The sequence below is a fragment of the Erinaceus europaeus genome, chromosome 9, assembly GCF_950295315.1.
Source record: "Erinaceus europaeus chromosome 9, mEriEur2.1, whole genome shotgun sequence".
Lineage (NCBI taxonomy): Eukaryota > Metazoa > Chordata > Mammalia > Eulipotyphla > Erinaceidae > Erinaceus > Erinaceus europaeus.
The window spans coordinates 23398498-23422455 of record NC_080170.1 but is presented as its reverse complement, the minus strand read 5'-3'; the positions used below and the strand labels follow the sequence as shown (position 1 = coordinate 23422455).

General features: G+C 44.4%; 1 protein-coding gene across 1 annotated transcript in view; it reads right to left on the bottom strand.

Moving 5' to 3' along the window:
- The window catches only part of WWTR1 (WW domain containing transcription regulator 1), a 171196-nt gene that overhangs the window by 4155 nt on the left and 143083 nt on the right, over window positions 1–23958 (bottom strand). The window contains exons 5-6 of the mRNA XM_016185990.2: window positions 8039–8172; window positions 3996–4108 (exon numbers count right to left, since the gene is read on the bottom strand). Of these exons, the coding sequence (XP_016041476.1) occupies window positions 3996–4108; window positions 8039–8172 (247 nt within the window). The remainder of the gene's footprint in view (window positions 1–3995; window positions 4109–8038; window positions 8173–23958) is intronic.

Below are 23958 nucleotides of genomic sequence, written 5' to 3'. Positions count from 1 at the left end.
GTGGCTGAGAGATACAGAGATGCTTGGTGGACCTTGCATGGTTTCTGGTAGACATGGTTTAGGATGGCCAAATCCACAGAGGCAGGGCTAAATGGAAACTTTAAAAAGCAGACTCTGTGTGGTCTGGGACATGGCACAGTGGATACTGGTTATGCAAACAGACTCTCATGCCTAAGGCTCTTAAGTCCCAGGTTCAATCCCCCGCACCACCATAAGCCAGAGCTGAGCAGTGCTCTGGTGTTTTTCTCTTTCTCTCTTAATCTCTCTCTCAAAATAAAAAATAAATAAAATATTTTTAAAAAAAAACTTTAAAAAATAAATTTTAAAAAGTCAACATTTTTAAATGCACCCTGGTTTCGTAATGGGTAGAGAGGTCTTGCCTTTAAAAAACACCTGGTTGGTGCTCAAGTCTTGGAATTTCTCTGTAAGTTGATATTCACATCATTACTCTGTATCTTCACAAACCATAGTAATGAGTTGCTCGTAGCCATGGAAGTTTATGGGGCCGGGGGGATAGGGAGAAATTGAATGGGGAGGGGGAGAAAGAGAGGAACAGAGAAAGAAGAGAGACCTGCAGCACTGCCTCACTGTGAAGGTTCCCCCCTGCAGGTGAGGATGGGGGGCTTGAACCCAGGGTCTTCATGCATGACAGCATGTGTGCCACCACCTGCTCTCTTAAAGTGCTAGGTATCTTTTTTTCTTTATCTCTAGTTGAAATGATTCATCATTACCCTGAATAACTCAGAGTACTTTTCTTTTTTTTCAGCCAAGCAGATCAGGTTGAAAAAAACTCCTCTCAACCTCTCTCGTCAGCCATGACCCATGAAAGGAGAACAAAGTTAAAGCTCTCAATTTAAGGTGAAACCATTTTGAAATCTCTCTCCTCAGAGCAACCTTGCAATCTCAAAGTCATCTTTTTTGGTCTTTGCCATGTTAGCCACTGAAAAAGTGAGAGAAGGGGGCCGGGTGGTGGCACATCTGGCTGAGTGCACAGATTACAGAGTGCAGGGATCTGGGTTCCAGCCCTTGGTTCCCACCTGCAGGGAGGAAGCTTTAGGAGTAGTGATGCATTGCTGCAGGTGTCCTCACACCTCTCTCTCTCTCCATTTCTATCTTTCCTTTCCCTCTCAATTTCTTCATGTCTCTCTATCCAATAAATCATATATATATATTTAAGTGAAAGAGGGCTGAGGAGCTAGAGCACCAGACTCGGCATCTAGAGGTCACATGTTCAATCCCAAGCACAACAAAAGAGTGAAAGAGAAGGGGGCTGGCGGGGTGGGGTGGGAAGTCATACTCAAAGGGGTGTGATTATTGCGGATTATCGCAGAAGCTTAGAGGACTTCTCGGCAGTTTCCTCTTGCCATTATTTCCTGTACTTTATCCTCGCCCCAAACCCAGCTGTTATTTCTATGTACACTTGCACAGGAAGCGCTCAGAGAGTTGGTTCCCGCTCACTCTGGAAGTGGTCAGCGTGTATGCTCAGCAAGTCTAATGGACCTTTTCTAGCCATGACCTTAGGACTCCCTCATCTTGCAGTGGACATTACATCTCTCTTCAGAAAGGGCTGATGCTACCAGAAAGATCTAACAGAGGTCTAGAGAGATGATGCTCTTTTCAGGTCATTATTGAGTCCCAAGTTATGGCTTCAAAACATTTCTTATCGATCCATCAAGGTCATCTTTTAAAAGCCATTGTATAGAAGCTCGTTCTTTTCTTTTTTTGTTTTTAGGGGGGAGGGGGCAGGAGGAAAGGTGGGCACTGTGCCAGAGGTCTCATTCATATGAAATATGCACTCTACCTCCTTGGAGTTAGAGCACCTATTTTTTTGTTAATACCACACTTAGATTTATATCTCTTGAGACCACTGCTATTTACCTTGCATCTTTACTGGATCCCTAGTGTTTAAAACAAGAAAGCAAATAATTATTCAACATAGGAAGAAGCTACTTTATGAGGCTATTTATTCCAAAGAAGGCAAACTAAATATCCCACAGGAAAGAAAACAAGAAAACACACAGAGACCTAGGTGCAGGGAGATAGCTCAGCCTGTTAGACCACAGAACTTACATGCCTCAGGCCCCAGGTTCACTCCTGGCACCACCTTATGCCAGAGCTGAGCATTACTCCGGTGTCTCTCTGTCTCTGTCTCTCATTCACTCACAGGATGAACAACAGTCATGCCAGAGCTGAGTAGAATATACAAAGACACTGTGGACAACACTAGCAGGGAAAGGAAGTATTTTCATCATTTTTAAATTATAAATGATGAATTTTTTGTCCTCTTACAGAACTCTACTCTTTCTTTTTCTTATTTTTCTTCATAAAACCGTAAGTTTTCATATATATATATATATTTTTTGCCTCCAGGATTATTGCTGAAACTTAACCTGCTGTGCTACTGCCCGGCCCCCCAAAAATGAGTTTTCTATCTTCAGTGATGATGGAAGGTTGGCCTGAGTGATTAACTATATAAACAGTAAACACCTCTATTACCATGACTTGAGGTTCAAGAATAACTTTTGGGAGTTTAAGATTTTGGTAATTATGTCCAGATGTGGTAAAAAAAAAAAAAAAAAAAAGCTTAATTCTTTCATTTATTTATGTTTTCTCCCCACTTGGAGTTCTCTCTCACTCCTTGAGAAGAAAAGGAAGGGAAAGGTATCCTGGAGGTTTGCTAAAGCTCAGTCTAAAAGCCAAGCTCAGAGGACCCAGTTACCATGTGGGACTTGGAACTGACAATTTGGAATCCTCTGAGTTGCTCAAGTTTCCAAATGCCCACTCCAACAGCTTCCCAAATGTATCAAGAAACATTAAAAAAAAAAAAAAAAAAAAAGTGCTTGCTGGTAAAACTATTAATATAAACCAAAGAAAAAGGGGCCTAACTAGAGACCATAACAATATAATGACTCCACACAGAGGAGCAGGAGTAGATAACTTAATGGCTATGCAAACAGACTCTCATCGCTGAGGCTCCAAAATCCCAGGTTCAGTCCCCCACACCACCATAAGCCAGAGCTGAGCAGTATTCTGGTTAGAAAAAAGATAAGAGGGAGTTGGGCGGTAGCACAGCGGGTTAAGCGCAGGTGGTGCCAAGCACAAGGACCCCGGTTCAAGCCCCGATTCAAGCGCAAGGATCCCGGTTCAAGCCCCTGGCTCCCCACCTGTAGGGGGACTTGCTTCACAGGTGCTAAGCAGGTCTGCAGGTGTCTATCTTTCTCTCCCCCTCTCTGTCTTCCCCTCCTCTCTCCATTTCTCTCTGTCCTATCTAACAATGACAACATCAATAACTACAACAACAATAAGAAAACAACAAGGGCAACAAAAGGGAATAAATAAATAAATATATAAAAAAAAGAAAGAGCGGGGGAGACAGCATAATGGTTATGCAAACAGACTCTCATGCCTGAGGCTCCTAAATCCCACGTTCAATCCCCTGCACCACCAGAAGCCAGAGCTGAGCAGTGCTCTGGTGTTTCTCTCTGTCTCTGTTTCTCTATGCATCTCTCTCAAAAATAAATAAATAAATAATATATGTATATATGTATTTATTGGGAGTCCTGGTGGTAGCACAGTAGGTTAAGCAAACGTGGTGCACAGTGCAAGGACCAGCGTAAGGATCCTGGTTCGAGCCCCCAGCTCCCCACCTGCAGGGTGACGACAACAACAGTAACTATAACAATAAAACAACAAGGGCAACAAAAGGGAATAAATAAATAAATGTTAAAAAAAAAAAAAAAAGAAAGAAAGAAAAGAAAAAAGATTCCATACAGAGAAACAGTGGCAGTGCCGAAGGTGGTTTGGTGAAGTCACTGTGAAGAAGGGACTACATGAAGGAAGGAAAAAAAGACAAGAGGAAAGAGCATGTCACACCCACATGTTAAGCTAGAACATTTCTGAGGAGCCCGAGTGGCTTTTCAGTTGTCATGTGAGACTTCTGAGATGATAAAGGACGGTTTTTAAAAGGCAAAGGCATTGCTAGGCCTTGCTCCTACCTGTGTCCATCTCATCCACGTTGCTGAGGAAGTCCTCGGGAGTAGTGGGGACGCTGTAACACCCCAGGCCCAGCCCGCTGTCCGTGCTCTGCTCCCTCGAATGGTACGGCCCCCTGGAGAGCAAATGATGAAGAAAGGTAAACCCAGAGTCCCTAAGAAAATGCCAGCCGGGAGTCGGGCGGTAGTACATTGAGTTAAGTGCACATGGCACAAAGTGCAAGGACCGGCCTAAGATCCCGGTACAAGCCCCCGGCTCCCCACCTGCAGGAGAGTCAATTCACAGGCGGTGAAGCAGGTCTGCAGGTGTCGATCTTTCTCTCCCCTTCTGTCTCCCCCCTCCTCTCTCCATTTCTCTCCGTCCTATCTAACAATAACGACATCACTAATAACAACAATAATAACTACAACAACAATAAAAAACAAGGGCAACAAAAGGAAAAATAAATAAATATTTTTTAAAAAGAAAGAAAACTTCAGCCACAACAATACCCACAGATCTGGAGGTGGGAGGGTCATGCTAAGTGGAATGACTCAGAAAGAGAAGGGTAAATACTAATGATCTCACTCACATCAGGGATATAAAGGAACTAAACCGAAGGAAGTGTGAGAGGTGGTGCAATGGCTTAAATGCTGGAATGGCAAGCACAAATTGCTGGGTTTGATTCCCAGGATCACATGTGTCAGAATGGTACTCTTGTGCTTCTTCCTCTTCTTCCTCTTCTTCTTCTACTTCTTCTTCTTCTTCTTCTTCTTCTTCTTCTTCTTCTTCTTCTTCTTCTTCTTCTTCTTCTCTCTCTCTCTCATGAATAAATAAATAAATCACTTAAAAAAAAAAAAAAAGAAAAGCTAGGTGGTGGCACACCTAGTTAAGCACATACACCACAATGTGGAAAGACCAGGGTTCAAACCCCTGGTGCCCACCTGCAGGAGGAAGTAGGGCTGCAGATGTCTGTCTCTCTTCCTCTCTAAATTTCTCTGTCTCCATACAATAATGAATAAATAAAACTAAAAAGAAAGAAATAAAAGAGAAAAGAAAAGAAAAAAGAAATAAAGAAAAGACAGCAGAAGAACTGGCAAAGCCAAGCTAGACTAATCCTTGGGTTCTGGCTGCAGAATTGAGGTTACCTGAGGGAGACGGGTGGGAGCAGAGTGCGGAGGGTCTAATAGACTGTGGCAAAGAATGCTTAGTACATTGGTGGTGGGTGTGGTGTGGAAATATCCATGTAACAGAGCTGGAAACCAACACGACCTCAATTAAGTAAATAAAAGAGTTTGGTTGTGAAAGCCTGACACCACTATAGCTCTGTCGTTCTACCCAATTTTCCACAAAATGAAGTGAGCCAGGCGAGGCCCCCTCCTCCTTGTAATTTTGAAGCATGTACCTCAGTGTCAGTGAAATTGATTCTGAGTCAGTAAAACTGGTCCTTCACAGGGATTTCCTTTTCATCTTAAACTAACCATTAGAACACTGTTCTGCACTGTTCTGCATACAGTAGGAGCCAGGGGGATACTGAAGCAGTGGCACAAAGGACTTCCATGGAGAGGCCACAGGTTTGATCCCCAGCACCACCAACAGCCAGGAGAGAAGAAGAAAAAAGACTTTGTTGGTTGGGGGTGGGTTTTAAACAGTAACTGGAGGGCTGGGAGATAGCTCAGTAAATTAAGAGTCTACCATATGCCAGAGGTGAGACAGACAGACACAGACACAGACACACACAGACAGACACAGACACACACACACACACACACACACACACACACACACACACACTTGTGTGCAAACATCTCACTCTCATTAAGAAATAATGGGGACGAGGCAGTAACGCAGCAGGTTGAGCACACATGGCGAAAAGTGCAGGTACCGGCATAAGGATCCCGGTTCAAGCCCCTGGCTCCCCACCTGCAGGGGGGGTCACTTCATGAGCGGTGAAGTAGGTTTGCAAGTGTCTGTCTTCCTCTCCCCCTCTGTCTTCCCCTCCTCTCTCAATTTCTCTCTGTCCTACACAACAACAACGACAGTTATGGCAACTGAAGTCCCAGATTCAATCTCCCACACCACCATAAGCCTGAGTTGAGCAGTGCTCTGGTAAAATAAATAAATAATTCCACTGGGGTGGAGATATATAGCATAAAGGTCATGCTATATACAAATTATATTATGCAAAGGGACTTTCATGCCTGAAGCTCCGAAGTCCCAGGTTCAATCCCCCACACTGCCAAAAGCCAGAGCTGCCCAGTGGTCTGGTTTAAAAAAAAAAAAATCTTCTACTGGAGCTTGGTGTGGTGGCACACCTGGTTGAGCACACATGCTCACATGCTGTGTGCAAAGACACAGGTTCAAGCCCCCCAGTCCCTACCTATAGGAATGAAAGCACTTCATGAAAGGTGAAGCTATGCTATAGTGTCTCTCTCTCATTCTCCTTCCCCTTCCCCTCTTAGTTTCTCTCTGTCCTATCAGGATTAAAAAAAAAAAAAAAAAAAGCTGGGGTGATAGCATAATAGTTATGCAAAAGACTCTCAGTCCTGACACTTGAAGGTCTCAGGTTCAATCCCCAGCACCAGAGCTGAGCTATGCTCGCGCTCGCGCTCTCTCTCTCTCTTTCTCTCTCTCTCTCTATATATATATATATAATTAAAATAAAATAAATAAAAATATTTAAGGGGCTGGGCGGTAGCGCACTGGGTTAAGTGCACATAGTAGGAAGTGTAAGGACCAGCGCAAGGAATCCAGTTCAAGCCCCCAGCTCCTGCCTGGGGGTGGGGGGGGGCACTTCACAAGTGGTGAAGCTGATCTCCTGGTATCTATCTTTCTCTCACCCTCTCTATCTCTGCCTCCTCTCTCAACTTCTTTGTCATATCCCATGAAAAAAAATGGGGGGGTGGCCTCCAGGAGCGATAAAAATATTTAATAAAACAATCCCTTTCCTTTAGAATATTTATTGCTTGCTTTAAACATCCTCTTTTAAAAAAACTTCCCAAGCAAGTTCATTTGTTTGTTGGCCAGAAGCCTCGGCAAGAACAGAAAAGACACAGGAGACAGTGTCCTGCCTTTTAAGAGGCTATGATTAAGGTTGACTGTTTAATTTCCTTATCCTTCTACTCTTGTGTTTCATATTTGAGAATGCTATCGCTTTGCTTTCATTTTTTTTTATTGTGAAATGTTTAGGTTCACAAACAAACAGTACAGAGTTAGTTCCCCTGTCCCCTTTACCCATTTTCTTACATAACCACAACCCAGTGATCAAAACCAGGAAATTGGATAATACCATTAACTACACTACAGACCTCATTCACATTTCACCACAAGCATCATCTCTGAATTGTTTCGTTCTCTTTTTGCCATTTGACACGCTTTTATGCCCCACTCCCTGTTGGCTCTGTAAGACCGTAAGATTTCTTCCAAGTCCAGTTACGATTGACTGACTACACGGGGCTGTCTCACTGAATTTACATAAATTTGTCTCTATGTTCAGATTAATGACTAAAGCTGACTCCATGTCCGATCACCACATTCTATAAAAGCCATTAAAGCAGCATTGGTCTGGGCTGGGGAGATAGCATAATGGCTATGCAAAAAGACTTTTATGCCTGAGACTCTAAGGCATAAATTGCCAGAACCACCATCATAAGCCAGAGCTGAGTAGTGCTCTGGTTTTTCTTTCTCTCTATCTCTCTCAGTAAAATAAAAAACAAAGCAAATACAAACAAAAAGGGAATTTAAAAAAAAATAAAGTAACATACCATTCCACAGACTTTAGATGTGCAAGATTATAAATCGAAATCTACAAGATACTACCCTCTGTTCACCAATAGTCTACTTTCCAGCCCTTAAGACAATTGACCCATTTTACTCAAATAGAAAAAAAAAAAAAAGTAGATCATGCCCTTGACTTGCCCATGACCTTTCCTGCTATCTCCCTTTACTTTTCCCTTTGTCCCACCCTGATCTACCCAGTTTTTCTCAATGTAAACAAAGGCCCATTATTGTTCTAGGTCTGCCTGGCAAAGAAAATAAAACTAAGTGGCCTCACATGTTGACTTACCCGTTGAGGAAAGGATCTGAGCTGTTATTGGTGATGGATCTCATGTCTGGGGTCATGGCAGGAGGGTTGACAGCAGGCTGAACCGTGGCCAGAGTCTCAGCTTCCATGGGGAGCTGTCTGCAGAGGGCGGCTTCCTGCGGAAATGAGACAGGAAGAGGAAGAGACCACTCACCCATTGTCACAAGGATTGGAGCAAAGAGTGCTTCACATTGACTCTTCACCACACACAAAGCACTATGTGTTCCCAAGTAATTAAAATTAAAAAAAAAAATCATCAGGAGACTATTAGTGTTTCTTCTCTCAAGAAAGTTCTAATGACATGCGTCACTTTCTCACACACAACAAAGTTCTGGAGGAGCTCAGCTAATAGTGTCTGCCCTCAGGGAGGGAGCTTGTGGGGTAACGGGCCTGCTGAACCAGTTGTTTAAATTCTATAAAGTTATCCTTTTGGCCTCTGTTTGCCAGCCCAAGAATGGGTAATGACTCTGGGTCCATACTCCCAGAGGGATAAAGGATAGGAAAACTATCAGGGGAGGGGATAGGATACGGAGTTCTGGTGGTGGGAATTGTGTGAAGTTGTACCCCTCTTATCCTATGGTTTTTGTCAATGTTTCCTTTTTATACATAAAAATTCTTTAAAAATTCTATAAAGTTCTCTCAAGACACTTGCTAAGAGATAAGACCATCTCTATACCAGGCGCTCTTTGCCAGACCAAACCCAGTTCTTCTGAACTTGAAGGTAAATCTGGGTTTCTGTCACTGACAGAACAGTGGTTGTCAGAGACCAGACTCTCTATTAAGTCAAACTGGGCAGTTACCTGTCAACTGCCTGGAGAGCACAACAACCAGTTAAAAAAAGGCAGCCTGTTCCCCTTCTTCTTCTAGCGTTTGCCAGCCTGTTCCCCAAGTTGACTAATTACATTGTCGACTTAATTAAAACTGGCTGACAGGTTTCAGAACCCTGCAAATCCAATCCAAACCCCAGCAACAGTGAATACATGGTCTTCATTAGGAGGAAAGAAAAAAAAAAATCAGAATGCTAGCATTTTTTTTTTTTAAGGCATCACTACTTTGCCAAAGAGAATCAATCCAAAAGTTTGTGAATTTATTGACTGTGATTACTTTCCCTGGGTTTCACCTCCAGGGAACTGCTCTCACTTTGACAATCATGTTCAGAAGTCAATTTCCTCTCCTATTTGTTGCCGTTTCCAGAGGAGAACACTTTGTCAGTCTGTGCTTGCATCCCAAACCAAACTTGGGCCCTTCCCATATGTATGCCTACTTTCCAGGCTGAAGCCACTGGCCTCCCCACCCCTCAAACCCCAGAACCACGGCTATCAGAGCAAACAGCACACTGAGGAGCTAAATTACAGTATCTCTGTCAGCTCTAGCATGCTGTGATCTGAGAGAGTAGCTGCTGTCTCGACAAGTCCTGGTGAAGTCATGCTATAAAAACTTCGGGTTACTCAGGTTCATTGGGCTATTACTGGGAGTTACAGCAACACAACATTTATCAACTACAGGAGACCTGATTGTAAGAAATTGCATTGTTAATCAATACCATGACACATGCCCTGGCTAGAGAGGGCAGCAGGTTGGTGTTTATGTACCCAGAGAGCAAATAATTACAATACTTGACTAACAACTGTATTCGTTAACCCATAAAAAGCAAACCTAAAGGATGGATTTTAAAAAAAAAAAAAAAAGCTAGAGCACGACTGGGCTCTGATTTACAGAGTTGGTGCTCGAAATTGCACCTGAGAGCTCACAGCCTCAGGCATGAAAGTCATTTGCATAATGGTTATGCAAACAGACTGTCATGCTTAAGGCTCTGAAGTCCCAGGTTCAATCCTTGGCAGCACCATAAACCAGAGGTGATCAGTGCTCTGGTGTGGGGGAGGGGGGCTCAGAGCTCTGGCATTTGTGGTATCAGAATCAATCCTGGGGCCTTTTGCATATAGAACCTGCACTCTACTGGTGAACCATTTCCCTGACTTCCAAACACTGTGTGTGTGTGTGTGTGTGTGTGTGTGTGTGTGTGTGTGTGTGTGTGTGTGTGTGTGTGCGCGCGCGCGCGCGCGCGCATGCCTACATATTATTTTTTAAAAGATTTTCAGTGGTCTGGGAGGTGGTGCAGTTGATAAAACATTAGATTCTCAAGCATGAGGTCTAAAGTTTGATTCCCAGCAGCACATGTACCAGCGATGTCTGGTTATTTCTCTCTCCTCCTGCCTTTCTAATAAATGAAAAATCTTTTAAAAAAAATCATTTTCATGAGAGAGTGAGATCAGAACACACTCCATTCTGGCAGGTGGTGGTTGGAGGGCTCTGACGCCTCAGACAAGTGAGTCTGTGCTCTCTCTATGACCCCAGAGATTTGCCCTTTTTGTTTTGTTTTGTTTGTTTGTTTGTTTTTAAAGGTGCTTCTGGTCCATAGTTCAACTCTTGCAAGTACTTGTGAAGGAATCTAGAAAAAGTGAGTTATTTTCTGACAGTTATTTTTACATGGCAGGTAGCACGTGACTAGAAATCTTTGCCCAAAGCGCAAGGATTGGCGTAAGGATCCCAGCTCGAGCCCCCGGCTCCCCACCTGCAGGGGAGTCGCTTCACAGGTGGTGAAGTAGGTCTGCAGGTGTCTGTCTTTCTCTCGCCCTCTGTCTTCCCCGCCTCTCTCCATTTCTCTCTGTCCTATCTGACAATGACGACATCAATGACAGCAACAACAATAACCACAACAATGATAAACAAGGGCAACAAAAGGATAAATAAATAAATAAATAAATAAATAAATAAATAAATAAATATAAAAAAAGAAATCTTTGCCATTCTGGGGGCCGGGCGGTGGCACACCGGGTTAAATAGATGTAACAAGCTAGGATGGGTTTATATCATTTTCCCCTCCACTTGCACTGCTCCTGGAATATTACAAATAGAGGGTTCAGTACAGATTTTTGAATGAATGTTTACATGTAGCTAAAGCTATATATACATCTAATTTTTTTTTCTCCCGGTTATTGCTGGGACTCGGTGCCTGCATCATGAATCCACTGCTCCTGGAGGCTATTTATTTTTTCCCCCTTTTGTTGCCCTTGTTGTGTTTATTATTATTGTTGTTGGATAGGACAGAGAGAAATGGAAAGAGGAGAGGAAGACAGAGGAAGAGAGAAAGACACCTGCAGACCTGCTTCATCGCTTGTGAAGAGACCCCCCCGCCCCCCGCAGATGGGGAGCCGGGGACTCAAACCAGGATCCTTATGCAGGTCCTTGCACTTTGCGCCATGTGCGCTTTACCCGTTGTGCTACTGCCTGAAACCCATACATCAAATTTAGAAGGATGACTTCTAATATCCAGCAGCAAAGAACTGCTATAATAGGGGAAATGTTTCACTGTGCTATTTTACCTCCATTCTCTCTACTTTAAAGATAACGGGGGCAGGGGTAAATAGCATAATGGTTATACAAAGAGATTCTTATGCCTGAGGCTCCAAAGTCTCGAGTTCAATCCCATGCAACACACTACCACAAACCACAGCTAAACTGTGCTCTAGTGAAAAAAAAAAAAAAAAAGGTAAGGGGGCCAGGCAGTGGCACGCTTCATAAGTGGTGAAGCAGGGCTGCAGGTGTTTCTCTATCTCCCCCCACCTTCTTCTCAATTTCTCTGTCTCTATCCAATAATAAGTGAATAAAAGGGCGGGCAGGCAGTAGTGCACCAGCTTAAGCACACGTGGCGTGAAGAGCAAGGACCGGCATAAGAACTCCAGTTCGAGCCCCCAGCTTCCCACCGGCAGGGAGGTTGCTTCCCCAAGAGGTGAAGCAGGTCTGCAGGTGTCTATCTTTCTCTTCCCCCTCTCTGTCCTCCCCTCCTCTCTCAATTTCTCTCTGTCCTATCCAACAACAACGACAGCAATAACAACAACAATAACAATGATAAACAACAAGGGGAAAAAATGGCCTCCACGAGTGGTGGATTCATAGCACAAGCACCGAGCCCCAGCGATAGCCCCAGAGACAATAAATTAATTAATTGATTAATTAATTTAAAAACCATAACGGGCTTTTTCATTATTCAACAGCCATGACTTCCCTTCCCCAGTCATCCTAAGGCAATGCTATGTTCTGACTGTAGGGGACGGACTGTATCCTTTTTTTTTTTACCTTCAGATGACTAACAGATGGGAAAGGAGAACAGAAAGGCTGGTAAATGTACCAGAACAACTCTGAGGTGCAAATTAAATTAGTCTGAGTTAGAAAGCGATTGGGGGTAGGGGGGAGAGACGACCGACGACTTTCTCCAGTCATCTTCCAGTCACTGGCAAAGAAGCTATTCTATACAGCAAGGTGCACAGATGACAAGGCCAGCAGGCCCCCTCTCCTTTCTTCCTCAGTCTCTGAGGTACCCTTCCACCCTCTCCCAGACGCCCCACCCACGTCCAGTTACTGTTCTACCTCCTCCCTCTGCTTCCAACATGTCCCCTGGACATTTTCATTTTTCTATGATCTACTCATTCCTTTTCCTTTCCTGAGCTCCCCGCCTCCCTCACCCCACTTTCATTTTCCTCCTAGCAACTCCTGTATTTAATTCAAGTCTAGGCAGAATGTAGACCACTGATTCACTCAAAAATATTACTGGAACTCAAATGGAAGTATTGAAAAATGTGATTAAGAATATAAGGGAGAAAAGGGAACCAAATAAGGACATTCAGTTCTCATTTTCAACAAACAATTGTGAAATGACAGCTGACTGTATACATCTCAACTAGTCAGGCGCACACTGCATCCTCACTCGCTTCTTTCCTCTTCCTTTCTTTCTAAAAGAATTTATTTATTTATTCATGAGAAAGATAGAAGGAGGAAGAGAAAGAACCAGGCATCACTCTGGTACGTGAGCTGCCAGGGATCAAACTCAGGACCTCATGGTTGAGGGTCCAGTGCTTTATTTGTGCGCCACCTCCCAGACCAACCTCACGTAATGTTTCCAGCACATTCTTCCCTGCCCCTAACACAGATGACCAGGAGGAGGGCACAGTGTCCAGCACAGGGCCTCTAAAGCCAGATGCTTGGACTTGAACCCTGACTCTGATATCTTTGCAGAGTTACTTAACTTGCCTGCTCCCCACTTGTAAAACAGGGACAAAGCCCCAACAGGGCTGTTGTGATGGTAAAGTGAGGAAGATGCACCCACTAAATGCCAGATGCCGGGCTAGCATGAGGGTGTTTCTTCTCAGGCACGTGCTCTCTTGTTGGAGAGAACTTGACCGGAGCCAACCTGGGCTGCTGCTTACTCAGCGACGTGGGAGAGGAACCAGGAACTCTTGGCTGAGCAGGAACGCAATGCAATTTCCCCTTTATTGATCAGATACAATGCCATATATATATCTTTAACTGGAAGTGGCAAGTGGGAAAAGGAAATGGCTAGGAGAGGGGGTGGAGCAAAAAAAAAAAAAAGAGCAGGAAGGTAGCAAGCTTCCATAGCAGCTGTTGCAAAGGTTCTAACCAGTGGGGATTAAACCAATACCCTGCAGGCAGGACAAGTCTCAGGCAAAACAGTGATTATGTAAATAGACCATAACATCAAGCAGTGCAGGGGACCTGGCGGAGTGACCAACAATCATCATCCTGTGCTCTCCATTCCAAATGCAGGGTGGAAAAAAAAAAAAAAAAGAAGAAGAAAATCTGAAAAGTCACAGTATTGTGGCCTGGGAGATGGCACAGCACCAGAGCACAGGACTTGCACAAGTTGAGGTTCCAGGGTCAAACCCTACCACCAACTCCACATATGTCAGAGTAATGATCTGGTTTGCTCTCTCTTTAATTCTCTCCTTAGTAAGTCAGTCTGCCTCCCCCCCACCACCACCACACAACCCCCCCCACACCTCCTCCTAGTGGAACCTCACCTTGGAAGATTTAAAGGAAGGTGTGAAACTCCTTGGGATGAGTCAGCAAGGCTAATAAAAAGTTTTCTTTGAGGGGAAAGAGAGGCCTGTAAACATTTTATCATAATATAAAATTAGTTCTGGATATAAATGGAGGGTAAGTTTAATTCTACTTAATTCTATCTGATAATGGGATATGGTAGCTCCACATTAAGAATTTAAACATCCTTGTAAATCCCTAATAAAAACATACATTAAAAAATATAAGCATGAGTATGATTCAGTAGCAAATAATAAAAACTTTTGTGGGCCAGGCAGTAATGCACCCGGCTGAACACACACAAGGACCCAGGTTCAAGCCCCTACTCCCCCGCTGCAGGGGGGGGGACACTTCACAAGCAGTGAAGCAGGACTGCAGGTTATCTATTTCTCTTTCCCTCTCTGTCTCCCTCTTCCTTCTCACTATCTCTCTGTCCTATCAAATAAGATCGAAAGGAAGAAAAAATACAAATAATAAAAACCTCTGAGCACTTTTCTTCAACCACAAAAAAAGAATTTAGGTATCAGCTCCCTACCCCCACCCCCTTTTTTTTAACCAGTTTCACTAATGCACCCCCACCCAAACTGACCAAGAAGTGGCAGTCCAGAGTGATGGGGCAAAGCGGCTGAAGCAAAGAAGCAAAGATGACAAGTATTGATGAGGGAAACCGATGGAAGCACGGCCAACTAAGGTTGGTCTGAGATTGACTCCGTGCTCCGACACAGAGGTCTGGTGGTGCAGCTGCCCCGGGCCCTGTGCTCCCCAGATGGGGCGACAAATGTGAAGCCGGAGGCACATCAAGCCCCTTGGTTTGTCTCTCACCTCCAACCTGTGCACTAGCTCAAGAGACCTCTTGACAGATCTGTTGTCGCCCGCCATGTCCTCCAAAACAGATGCTCCCTGACCTAGACTCTTCAGGACACTGGGTGCCTTCCCTTTGATCTCACCAGATCTGTCCTGACCTATTAGAGGCAACTCCTTTTCCAGGATGCCCTTCCTGATCACCTGGCTGCTCCCAGCCCTGAGCCTAAATGAACATGCCAGGCTGGATCTAAAACTCCAGGGTGGACAGGGCCCGACACATCTGGACCCAAGCTGTAGAGACAGACAGACAGACACAACAGCAGTGAAGCTTCCTTCAATGTGTTTAGGCCAGGCTCAAACTGGGCTCGCTCACAGGGCAAAGCAGTGCTCTATCCCAGTGAGCTCTTCCGGCGGCCCTTCCTGCTAACTTCTGGTTGTCCCTGAACCATCGCCACCCATCCCAGTTCAAGACCTTTGCCCCTACAGCAATTCATTCCTTCATGCCTGTTCTTTAGCTTTTGAAAACTGTAGAACGGGAAGGACTGTGAGGTAGCTCAGCCAGGAGAGCACACTTTACCATGTGCAAGGACCTGGCAACCACATAGGAACTCTGCACAGAGCCAAAGCGGGGTTCCAGGGATGGTGGAGTGGTGCTATGCTGGTTCTATTATTTATTTAGTTAGTTATTTAGGATAGAGATAGAAACTGAGAGGAAAGGGGGAGACAGAGAGATACACCTGGGGACTGGGTGGTGGCGCACCTGGTTGAGTGTATGTTACCATGCACAAGGACCCAGGTTTGAGCCCTTGGTTCCCACATGCAGGGGGAAAGCTTTATGAGTGGTGAAGCAGTGTGGCAGCTCCCCCTGCCCCGTGCCCCCCCCCCCCCCCACAACTCAGAGCACTGCTCAGCTCTGGCTTATGGTGGTGCAGGGGAATTGAACCTGGGATTCTAGAGCCTCAGGCAAGAGTCTCCTTGCATAACCATTAAGCTATGTACCCCACTGCCCTCTCTCTCCCTCTATTACACCTTTCCCTCGATTTCCAGCTATCTTTATCCAATAAATAAATATTTCAAACTGCTGCATTTAAGAGGGGGGGAGAGGGAGAGGGAGAGGGCGCTGTAGCTGTTTTACTGCTCATAAAGCTTTCTCCCTGCAGGTGGACTGGGGGGCTTGAACCTGAGTCCTTGTGTACTGTAATGTATGTGCTTTCCCAAGTGCACCACCACCTAGTCCCAAATAGATCTCTTTATTTGTTTGTTTTTACCAGGGCACTGTTCAGTTCTGGCTTATGGTGGGGGAGAGGAGGATTGAACATGTATTGAGGGGAATTGCATGTCAAGGCTGTTTCTCATGTGTTTTTAGGTTCATCACACATAATCTCAACAAAGAATTGAGGAGAAAGCATGATTTTCAGGAATTTTAAGCTTTATTCAGGAAAACTGAAAACATTCATATTAGGTAGAGAAAGAGAGGGAGAGGGAGAGGGAGAGGGAGAGGGAGAGGGAGAGGGAGAGGGAGGGAGAGAGAGAGAGAGAGAGAGAGTCCTTACACACGTTGACCAGCTTACCTAGGCCAAGCATAAGCTGCAGGTCTATTATGAAGATCCAAACCCTGCCTTCACCTCCTCTCTGAGCCACACCCACACCTGTTACCACTCCCCTTTCATATACAATTTCCTTCCCCCATGTTTGGGTAACATGTCTGGCATGGTGCAGCTGTGTCTGTGTTCTCCTAGGTACTTCCTGTCATTTCTGACCTCAACAGACCTGGGACCTATATAGCCTCAGGCATGAGAATCTGTTTGCATAACCATCATGTTGTCTCCCTCACCCCTGTTTCTCCTTCTCTGGTTCCAATTCTCTTCCTCCCTGCTGCCCATATAAATCATTTAAAGGAGCTGGTCAGCTGCTACTGATATTCCAACTGCTTTGCCTTCTAGACTAGAAAGTCAAGCACCATGCCCACAGCTGCATCCAGGATTCTGGTCTACCTGTGGCTACATCTTGACAACAAGGAACCAGAGACTTTGAAAGTCCAGGGCTTGGTACGGGGGTTGGGGGGGGGGGGTGCTGTACTTGGAATCAGAAAGCTCAGGATTCAAATCCCAGTGCAGCTACTCCCTAGCTAGGTCATATCAGACTATATTCTCCCTTTCTTTTTTCCTGTTTGTCTATCATAATGGAGCTTCACCACTCCACAGTGACTGTTTCAGACAGAGACAGAGACAAAATGGTAGAGACTGAAAGAGACCACAGTACTGAAGCTTCCTTTAATGCAGTAAGGGCTAGGCTAGGACACTGGCATATTTATGGCAAAGCAGTGCACTATCCAAGTAAGCTATTCCAGTGATCCTAGACTAAGTTCTTAAACTATCTTGACAGTGTTCATCTGGGGAGGGGTGAGGGGAGAAGAGGGCAAAAGTGCTCATTCGGGGAGGGGTTAGGGGAGAAGAGAGACAGCATAATGGTTATGCAAATAGACTCTCATGCTTGAGACTTTGAAGTTCCAGGTTCAATCCCCGGCATCACCATCAACCAGAGCTGAACAGTGCTCTGGCATAAAAAAAAAAAAAAAAAAATAGCATGTCAGACTCATCTTTCTGAATTGTGAGGATTAAAAGGCATATTTATTACATCTGTGGAGAGAACCAACATATATCAAGGCGCTGACAGAATGAGCTGGCAGTGTTAAAGGCTATGAATAGTTGGGCAAGGGAGATAGCATAATGGTTATGCAAAAGACTTTCACACCTGAGACTCCAAGGTCCCAGGTTCAATCTCCAGCACCACTATAAACCAGAGTAGAGTAGTGCTCTGGTTAAACAAATCAAATCCATGGGGAAAGTGAGACAGACATATCAAGTCACTTCACTGGGCCCACAGTCAGCTCTTCTCCACACCATACAGTGTCGCAAAGAGATGAAAGCCAAGGGTTGGTTGCCCTTGGCTGACCTCAAAATTTCAACTCTTCCTCCTACTGGCTGTGGGAATTGGGCATGTTATTTCTTGGAACTATAAAATGGAAATACCAACCCTCTACTTTAGACAGTTTGGGGGGTGGAAGGCTTTAAAATGAAATGGGCTGTTTGAATACCCTGAGTATACGCGCGCGCGTGTACACACACACACACACACACACACACACACACACACACACACACACAGAGAGAGAGAGAGAGAGAGAGAGAGAGAGATTTGGATGTGTTCTCTGATCCCTGTCAAGGCATATGGGTGGAGCAAGTGTACTGTGGATTCACCACACAGCCAGCAAAGTTCAGATTGTACAAGCCAGTTCCAGAATGATCTGGAAAGCGGCCCCTGGTAACCCCACACCTACCCTCCTGCCCCCACCATTTTATTTTTTAAATTTTTCTCTAGAGTCTAGCTGGGAGTGGGAAGGGTGTTGCAAAATAGAATCTAGCTAGGAGTTTGTGGTCATCCATTTCGCTCCCTGAAACAAGTAATTTATACATGGTTAAAAAAAAAAAAGACAGAGAGAGACAGAGAGAAGTTGGGTTGAGGAGACAGCATAATGGTTCTGCAAAAGACTTTCATACCTCTAAGGTCTCAAGTTCAACCCCCAGAACCACCATCAGTCAGAGTTAAGCAATGCTCTGGTCTTTCTCTTTCAATTAATAAAGTTTCACAAATAGTGAAACAGTGCTATAGGTCTCTCTGTATCTCTCTCTCTCTCTCTCTCCTTCCTTTTCAAATTCTGTTTGTATCCAAAAACAAGTGAAAGAAAGAGAGAGAGAGGGAGGGAGGGAGGGAGGGAGGGAGGGAGGGAGGAAGGAAGGAAGGAAGGAAGGAAGGAAGGAAGGAAGGAAGGAAGGAAGGAGGCTCGATCCTCTTTCTTGCACCTGCCATTGGCCTGTAACTCCTGGGAAATCAACTCACAGAGCAGGTGAGAGGAAACAGCAGCTGAAGAGTCCCGTAGCCCTTGAGAGTCCTTAGCTGTGTGAACCAGGCCAGCCAGGCCAGCCAGCTCCTGCCCTTGCTGGAATGTACTTCAAAGAGAGACCAATGACAGTAACCTCTTTCTGGATAGTGCCCTGCTAGATTTTTAAGTGTGTGTGGCCTGGAGTTTGACAAAAATGGAAGACTAGATTGTTTTGATTACAGAGGGTGGGGTGAGTGGAAACACGTGTATGTGTGGGGGCGTGGGGCGGGGGGGAAGAAGGACAATATTTTGAAATCCTAACACTGGAGGTTATTCTGGTGGGAGAAGTTGATCTCCCTGCCAAACTCCAGAGGAACTTGAGAGGTGGAATGAGGATTTTTTTTTAATCTTCCTTATTAAAAAAAAAAAAGTGTGTGGAGGGGGCGAAAATAAAAAATAAACAAATAAATACATTTCTTTGTAGCTTTGTGCCAAGGGATTCTAGAAATTCTGTCACATTTCCTGGAGCCTCCCTGTTTGAAATAGCTCAGCACACAAACTCAGCTGGCAGGCTCTGTCAGAGCAGTTGAAGCTTTTACCACTTTGGGGGAAGTATCTGGTGAAACTGTAATTTTTCTCCATAGCTTGTTTTTTGCTGTTTTTTTTTTTTCCTTTTAAGATTTTATTACTTATTAATGAGAAAGGTAGGAGGAGAGAGAACAAGAGCCAGACGTCACTCTGGTACATGTGCTGTCGGGGATTGAACTCAGGATTTCATGTTTGAGACTCCAACACTTTATCCATTATGACACCTCCTGGACCACTGTTTGTTGCTCTTTTTTTTTTTTTTTTCCTCCAGGGTTATTGCTGGGCTCGGTGCCTGCACCATGAATCCACCGCTCCTGGAGGCCATTTTTCCCCCTTTTTGTTGCCCTAGTTGTTGCAGCCTCTTTGCGGTTATTATTGCCGTTGTTGACGTTGCTTTGTTGTTGGATAGGACAGAGAGAAATGGAGAGAGGAGGGGAAGACAGAGAGAGAGGGGGAGAGAAAGATAGACACCTGCAGATCCACTTCACTGCCTGTGAAGTGACTCCCCTGCAGGTGGGGAGCCGGGGGCTCGAACCGGGATCCTTACGCCGGTCCCTGCGCTTTGCAACACATGCGCTTAACCCACTGCACCACCGCCCGACCCCCAGTTTGTTGCTCTTTTAATGCAAGATCTATATAGTGATCTTGTGTTCCTAGGCCACACTGATGTCCCTTAGAGTCACCTTAAGGAAAACATTATTATTTCACTTTTCCCTTAAAAAAAAAAAAAATCACTGAGTGGAACTTTATATTAGGATCTTGCTTCATCCCTGGGACCTGACTAAGATCAAAACTAAGAAGCTACTTTTCCTGGGTGCAAACCTTGTGAACCTTCATTTTGGGGCAACATTCTTCAACAGGGCCTTAAAATAAAACCTGAGCTGGTATTATTCCTCCACAATAACGCACACCAAAGACATTTTAGAAGATGATTTTGGGCCAGGTGGTGGCACGCCTGCCTACGCCCCTGGTCTCTCTCTGCCTGCAAGGAAGAAGCTTTGGGAGTGGTGAGGCAGCTGCAGGTGTCTCTCTCCCTGTCTACCTCCCTCTTCGCTTCCAATTTCTCTCTGTCTCTATCCACAGAAACTAAAAAATAATAGTGGGAATAAGATGAAAGCATGATGGAGGCAGGAACCAAGTTTGCTGGTTCAATGTTGTCCATTTTATGCTTGAAAAAGTGAATGAACTTAAGTAGCTATGTTACTCTACAAGAATTTTGTTCTCAGATGACCAGACAACCCTGAGGCCTAAATTTATGAAGTGCTTCTCTAGAAGTTTACATATAGTCCCTCCCCTAAGTATCTACCTGCAGAACACACAAAATATATATCCCTAAAGACACTGCACGCCAAGGTTCACCACAGTACCATTTTCAACAGCCAGAATGTGGAATCAACCCAAGTACCCAACAACAGCTGAACGGATTGAAAAAAGTGTGGCCTATTTAGGAGATGGAATATGACTCAGGTATGAAAACGATAAAATTTTGCCCTTCTCAACATCAGGGATGGAACTGGCAAGGATCCTGTTAAACGAGATAACTTAGAAAAAGACAAATACCAAGTGATCTTACCTCATATGTGGAATATAAAGGACAAAAGCAAGAGAACTGACAAAGCAAATGGGGAAACAAACCCCTAGACTCTGAATGAGAACTGAGCTCAGCCAAGAACATGGGGTGGGCTGGGAGAAAGGGAGCAGTCAAAAGGGTGGAAGGGATCCAACAGACTTGTGGTGGAGGTATACTGGTATTATATAGGCACCAGGTTGGATCCCTCTTTGAGCTATACTAGGAATGGTGTAATGACACCTGGAACTGATATAAAATTGTTCGCATGGGCACAACTGGTAAACTGCACAGTTACCATGCACAGGGATCCAAGTTCAAGCCCCCAAACTCCACCTGCAGAGGAGAAACTTCATGAGCAGTGAAATAGGCAGCAGGTGTCTCTACTTCTCTCTCCTTCTCCCCTTCCCAATTTATTTCTGTCTCTATCATAATTAAAATAAATTTAAAAAAAAATGATGACCACAGAATGCAAGTTGGGACCTACAGGGATAAAGAGGTTACACAGACTCCTATGCTGAATATGGGCCCCGGATCAAATCGATGGGGTTTATAGTCAACAATATTTATATACTTTTCCCATATTTGGGAGCTACCCTTTTCCCTGATGTAGCTTTCTAGCCCTTTTTCCAGCCATGACATCATCTCCCCAGACAATAACTTGGGTCCACCTGCATATCCGATGTCAGGCTCAGGTAAAAACTAATAAAGTCATGGGCTCTTTGGAATATACCTAAAATATAGACCTACTAGCTATTTCCAAAATGGAGACCCCAAATCTTCATCTGCAATATCCCAGCCTTTAGGTTCACGATTAATCAACAATTTGTATGGCATTATATGTTCACTCTTTTTCAGCCACCAGGTTCCAGATGCTACCATGATGCCAACTGGACTTCCCTATACAGATGACCCCACCAATGTGTCCTGGAGCTCTGCTTCCTCAGAGCCCTGCCCCACTAGGGAAAGAGAGAGAGAGAGGCTGGGAGGATGGATTAACTTGTCAACGCCCATGTTCAGCAGGGAAGAAATTACAGAAGCCAGATCTTCTTCCTTCCATCTTCTTCATTCCCTAATGACCCTGGGCCCATACTCCCACGGGGTTAAAGAATAGCAAAGTTATCAAGGGAGGCGATGGGATATGGAGCTCTGGTGGTGAGAATTGTACCTCTTTTATCCTATGGTCTTGTCAGTGTTTCCATTTTATAAATAAAAAATTTTTTTAAATGTGCCCCTGAAGTATAAACCAAGGCTATCACAAATAACTAATTAATTAAAACAAAAATAAAAGCGAATAAGGCTGAAGCATAATAGTGATGCAAAAAAGATTCATGCCTCAAGGCTTCAAGGTTCTAGAGCTGAGTAGTGTTCTGGTCTTTCTTTATTTCTGTATCTCTATCTTTATCTCTCTCATTAATAGAACAAATAAAATTTAAAAGAATAAGCTTAAAAACAGTGAACAGATTGTCCCACATCCTAAAGGCAAGACACTTCATGAAATAACTGCCATTTATGCTTCCTGGTCTACTCCGATATGACCCTTTGTAACCTCTCCAAATGGCTGCTAAAAACCAGACCTCAGTACCTTCCACCAGCCCAGTGTCCCTCCCTGAGGCCCAAGGTCAGGAATGATGGAGAGAGGCCAGCCAGCTGGCTGGCTGGAGGCAGCAGAGGCAGTCAAATCCAACAGAAATCTATGAGACTTGCCAGCAAGAATTCCAGGCCTCCAGGACCAAACCCTCAGCCCTGGTCCCTGCTGCCATAGCAACCAGAGGCCAGGCTTAGTCAGCATCCATACCCCCTTTCCCCCCCAAGATGATTCTCTTGTTCTCCCAGTTAAGACAGGGTAGTGTAAATAAAGGCAGTGCTGAGTTTGCCTGGGAATAATAACTATTCCTCCACAGTGAGAACAGGCAATATGGGTCTTCACTGTAGAAACTAGGCCTTGGGGCTTGACAGGAAGTCCACCAGCTAAGATCTTCCAAGCAGAAGGTTCCCTTGTGTCAAAATTCAATGGACAATACCCATGGAAAAAAAAAAAGAAAGAAAGAAAGAAAACTCCCTTCTGATAAAGCTGTGACTCTGTTTTCGTGGCAAGGGATTGTTCTGTTAGATGAGTAACAAGGAAATAAGGCTGCTTCTTAACTTTTGAACAGTTACTAACATTTTCCATTATACTGGGTCGGTTTACAAACATGAAACTGAGCAAACACTTTTAAAACTCAACCAGCAGAGCATTCTAAAATCATTATGTACATGCACAGTTCATAGTATAACAAAATTTATGTTCACCTAGGTTTGATCCAAGCGTTACCAAGAGCCAGAGCTGAGCAGTGCTCTGGTTAAATAAATGAGTGAAATATACATCTAGTCCTATTATAGATAGATAGCTACATCCCAAGTACAAAACATTCCAGTTGGTTGAGTGCACAATGTGACAATGTGCAAAGACCTGGGTTCGAATCCCAGGTCCTCACCTGCACAGAGAAAGCTTTGCAAGTGGTGAAGCAGTGCTGCAGGAATCTCACTGCCTCTCTGTCTCCCCCTTCTCTCTCGATTTCTGGTTGTTTCTATCCAATAAATAAATAAAGACAATTAAAAACAACCAAAACATTCCAGTACACTGAGACTATAAGACAGTAGCGTGATATAGTACTAACTTTGGTATTTTATTTTATTTTATTTTCTTCTACCAGGATTATTGCTGGGGCTTGGTGTTTGCACTATGAGTGGCCTCCCCCCCCTCTTTCTTTTTACTGGACAGGACAGAGAGAAAGTGAGAGTGGAGAGGGGAATAGAGAGAGAAAGAGATAGCTGCTTCACCATCCCCAAAGCTTCTCCACTGCTGGTGAAAACCAGGACTAGAGGCTTGAACCAAGGTCCTTGTGCTCAAGCAGGTGTGCCACTGCCTGGTCCCCTCATTTTATTTACTTTTAATAATAAAGCATTTAATTTAATTTTGTGTGTGTAAGCTGGACATGTGTGATTTCACCATTCCTAGGATAATTTTTTATTTCTTCTTCATTCAAATAGAGAGGAAGAGAGAAAGAGTAATGTGGTATCTGAATCATGGCCTTACCAAGCCAAGTTTTTCATTCTTTATTTAAGAGAGGGAGAGAGAAAAATAGAGGTAAAAGGAGAGACGGAGTTCTGTAAGACCACTTT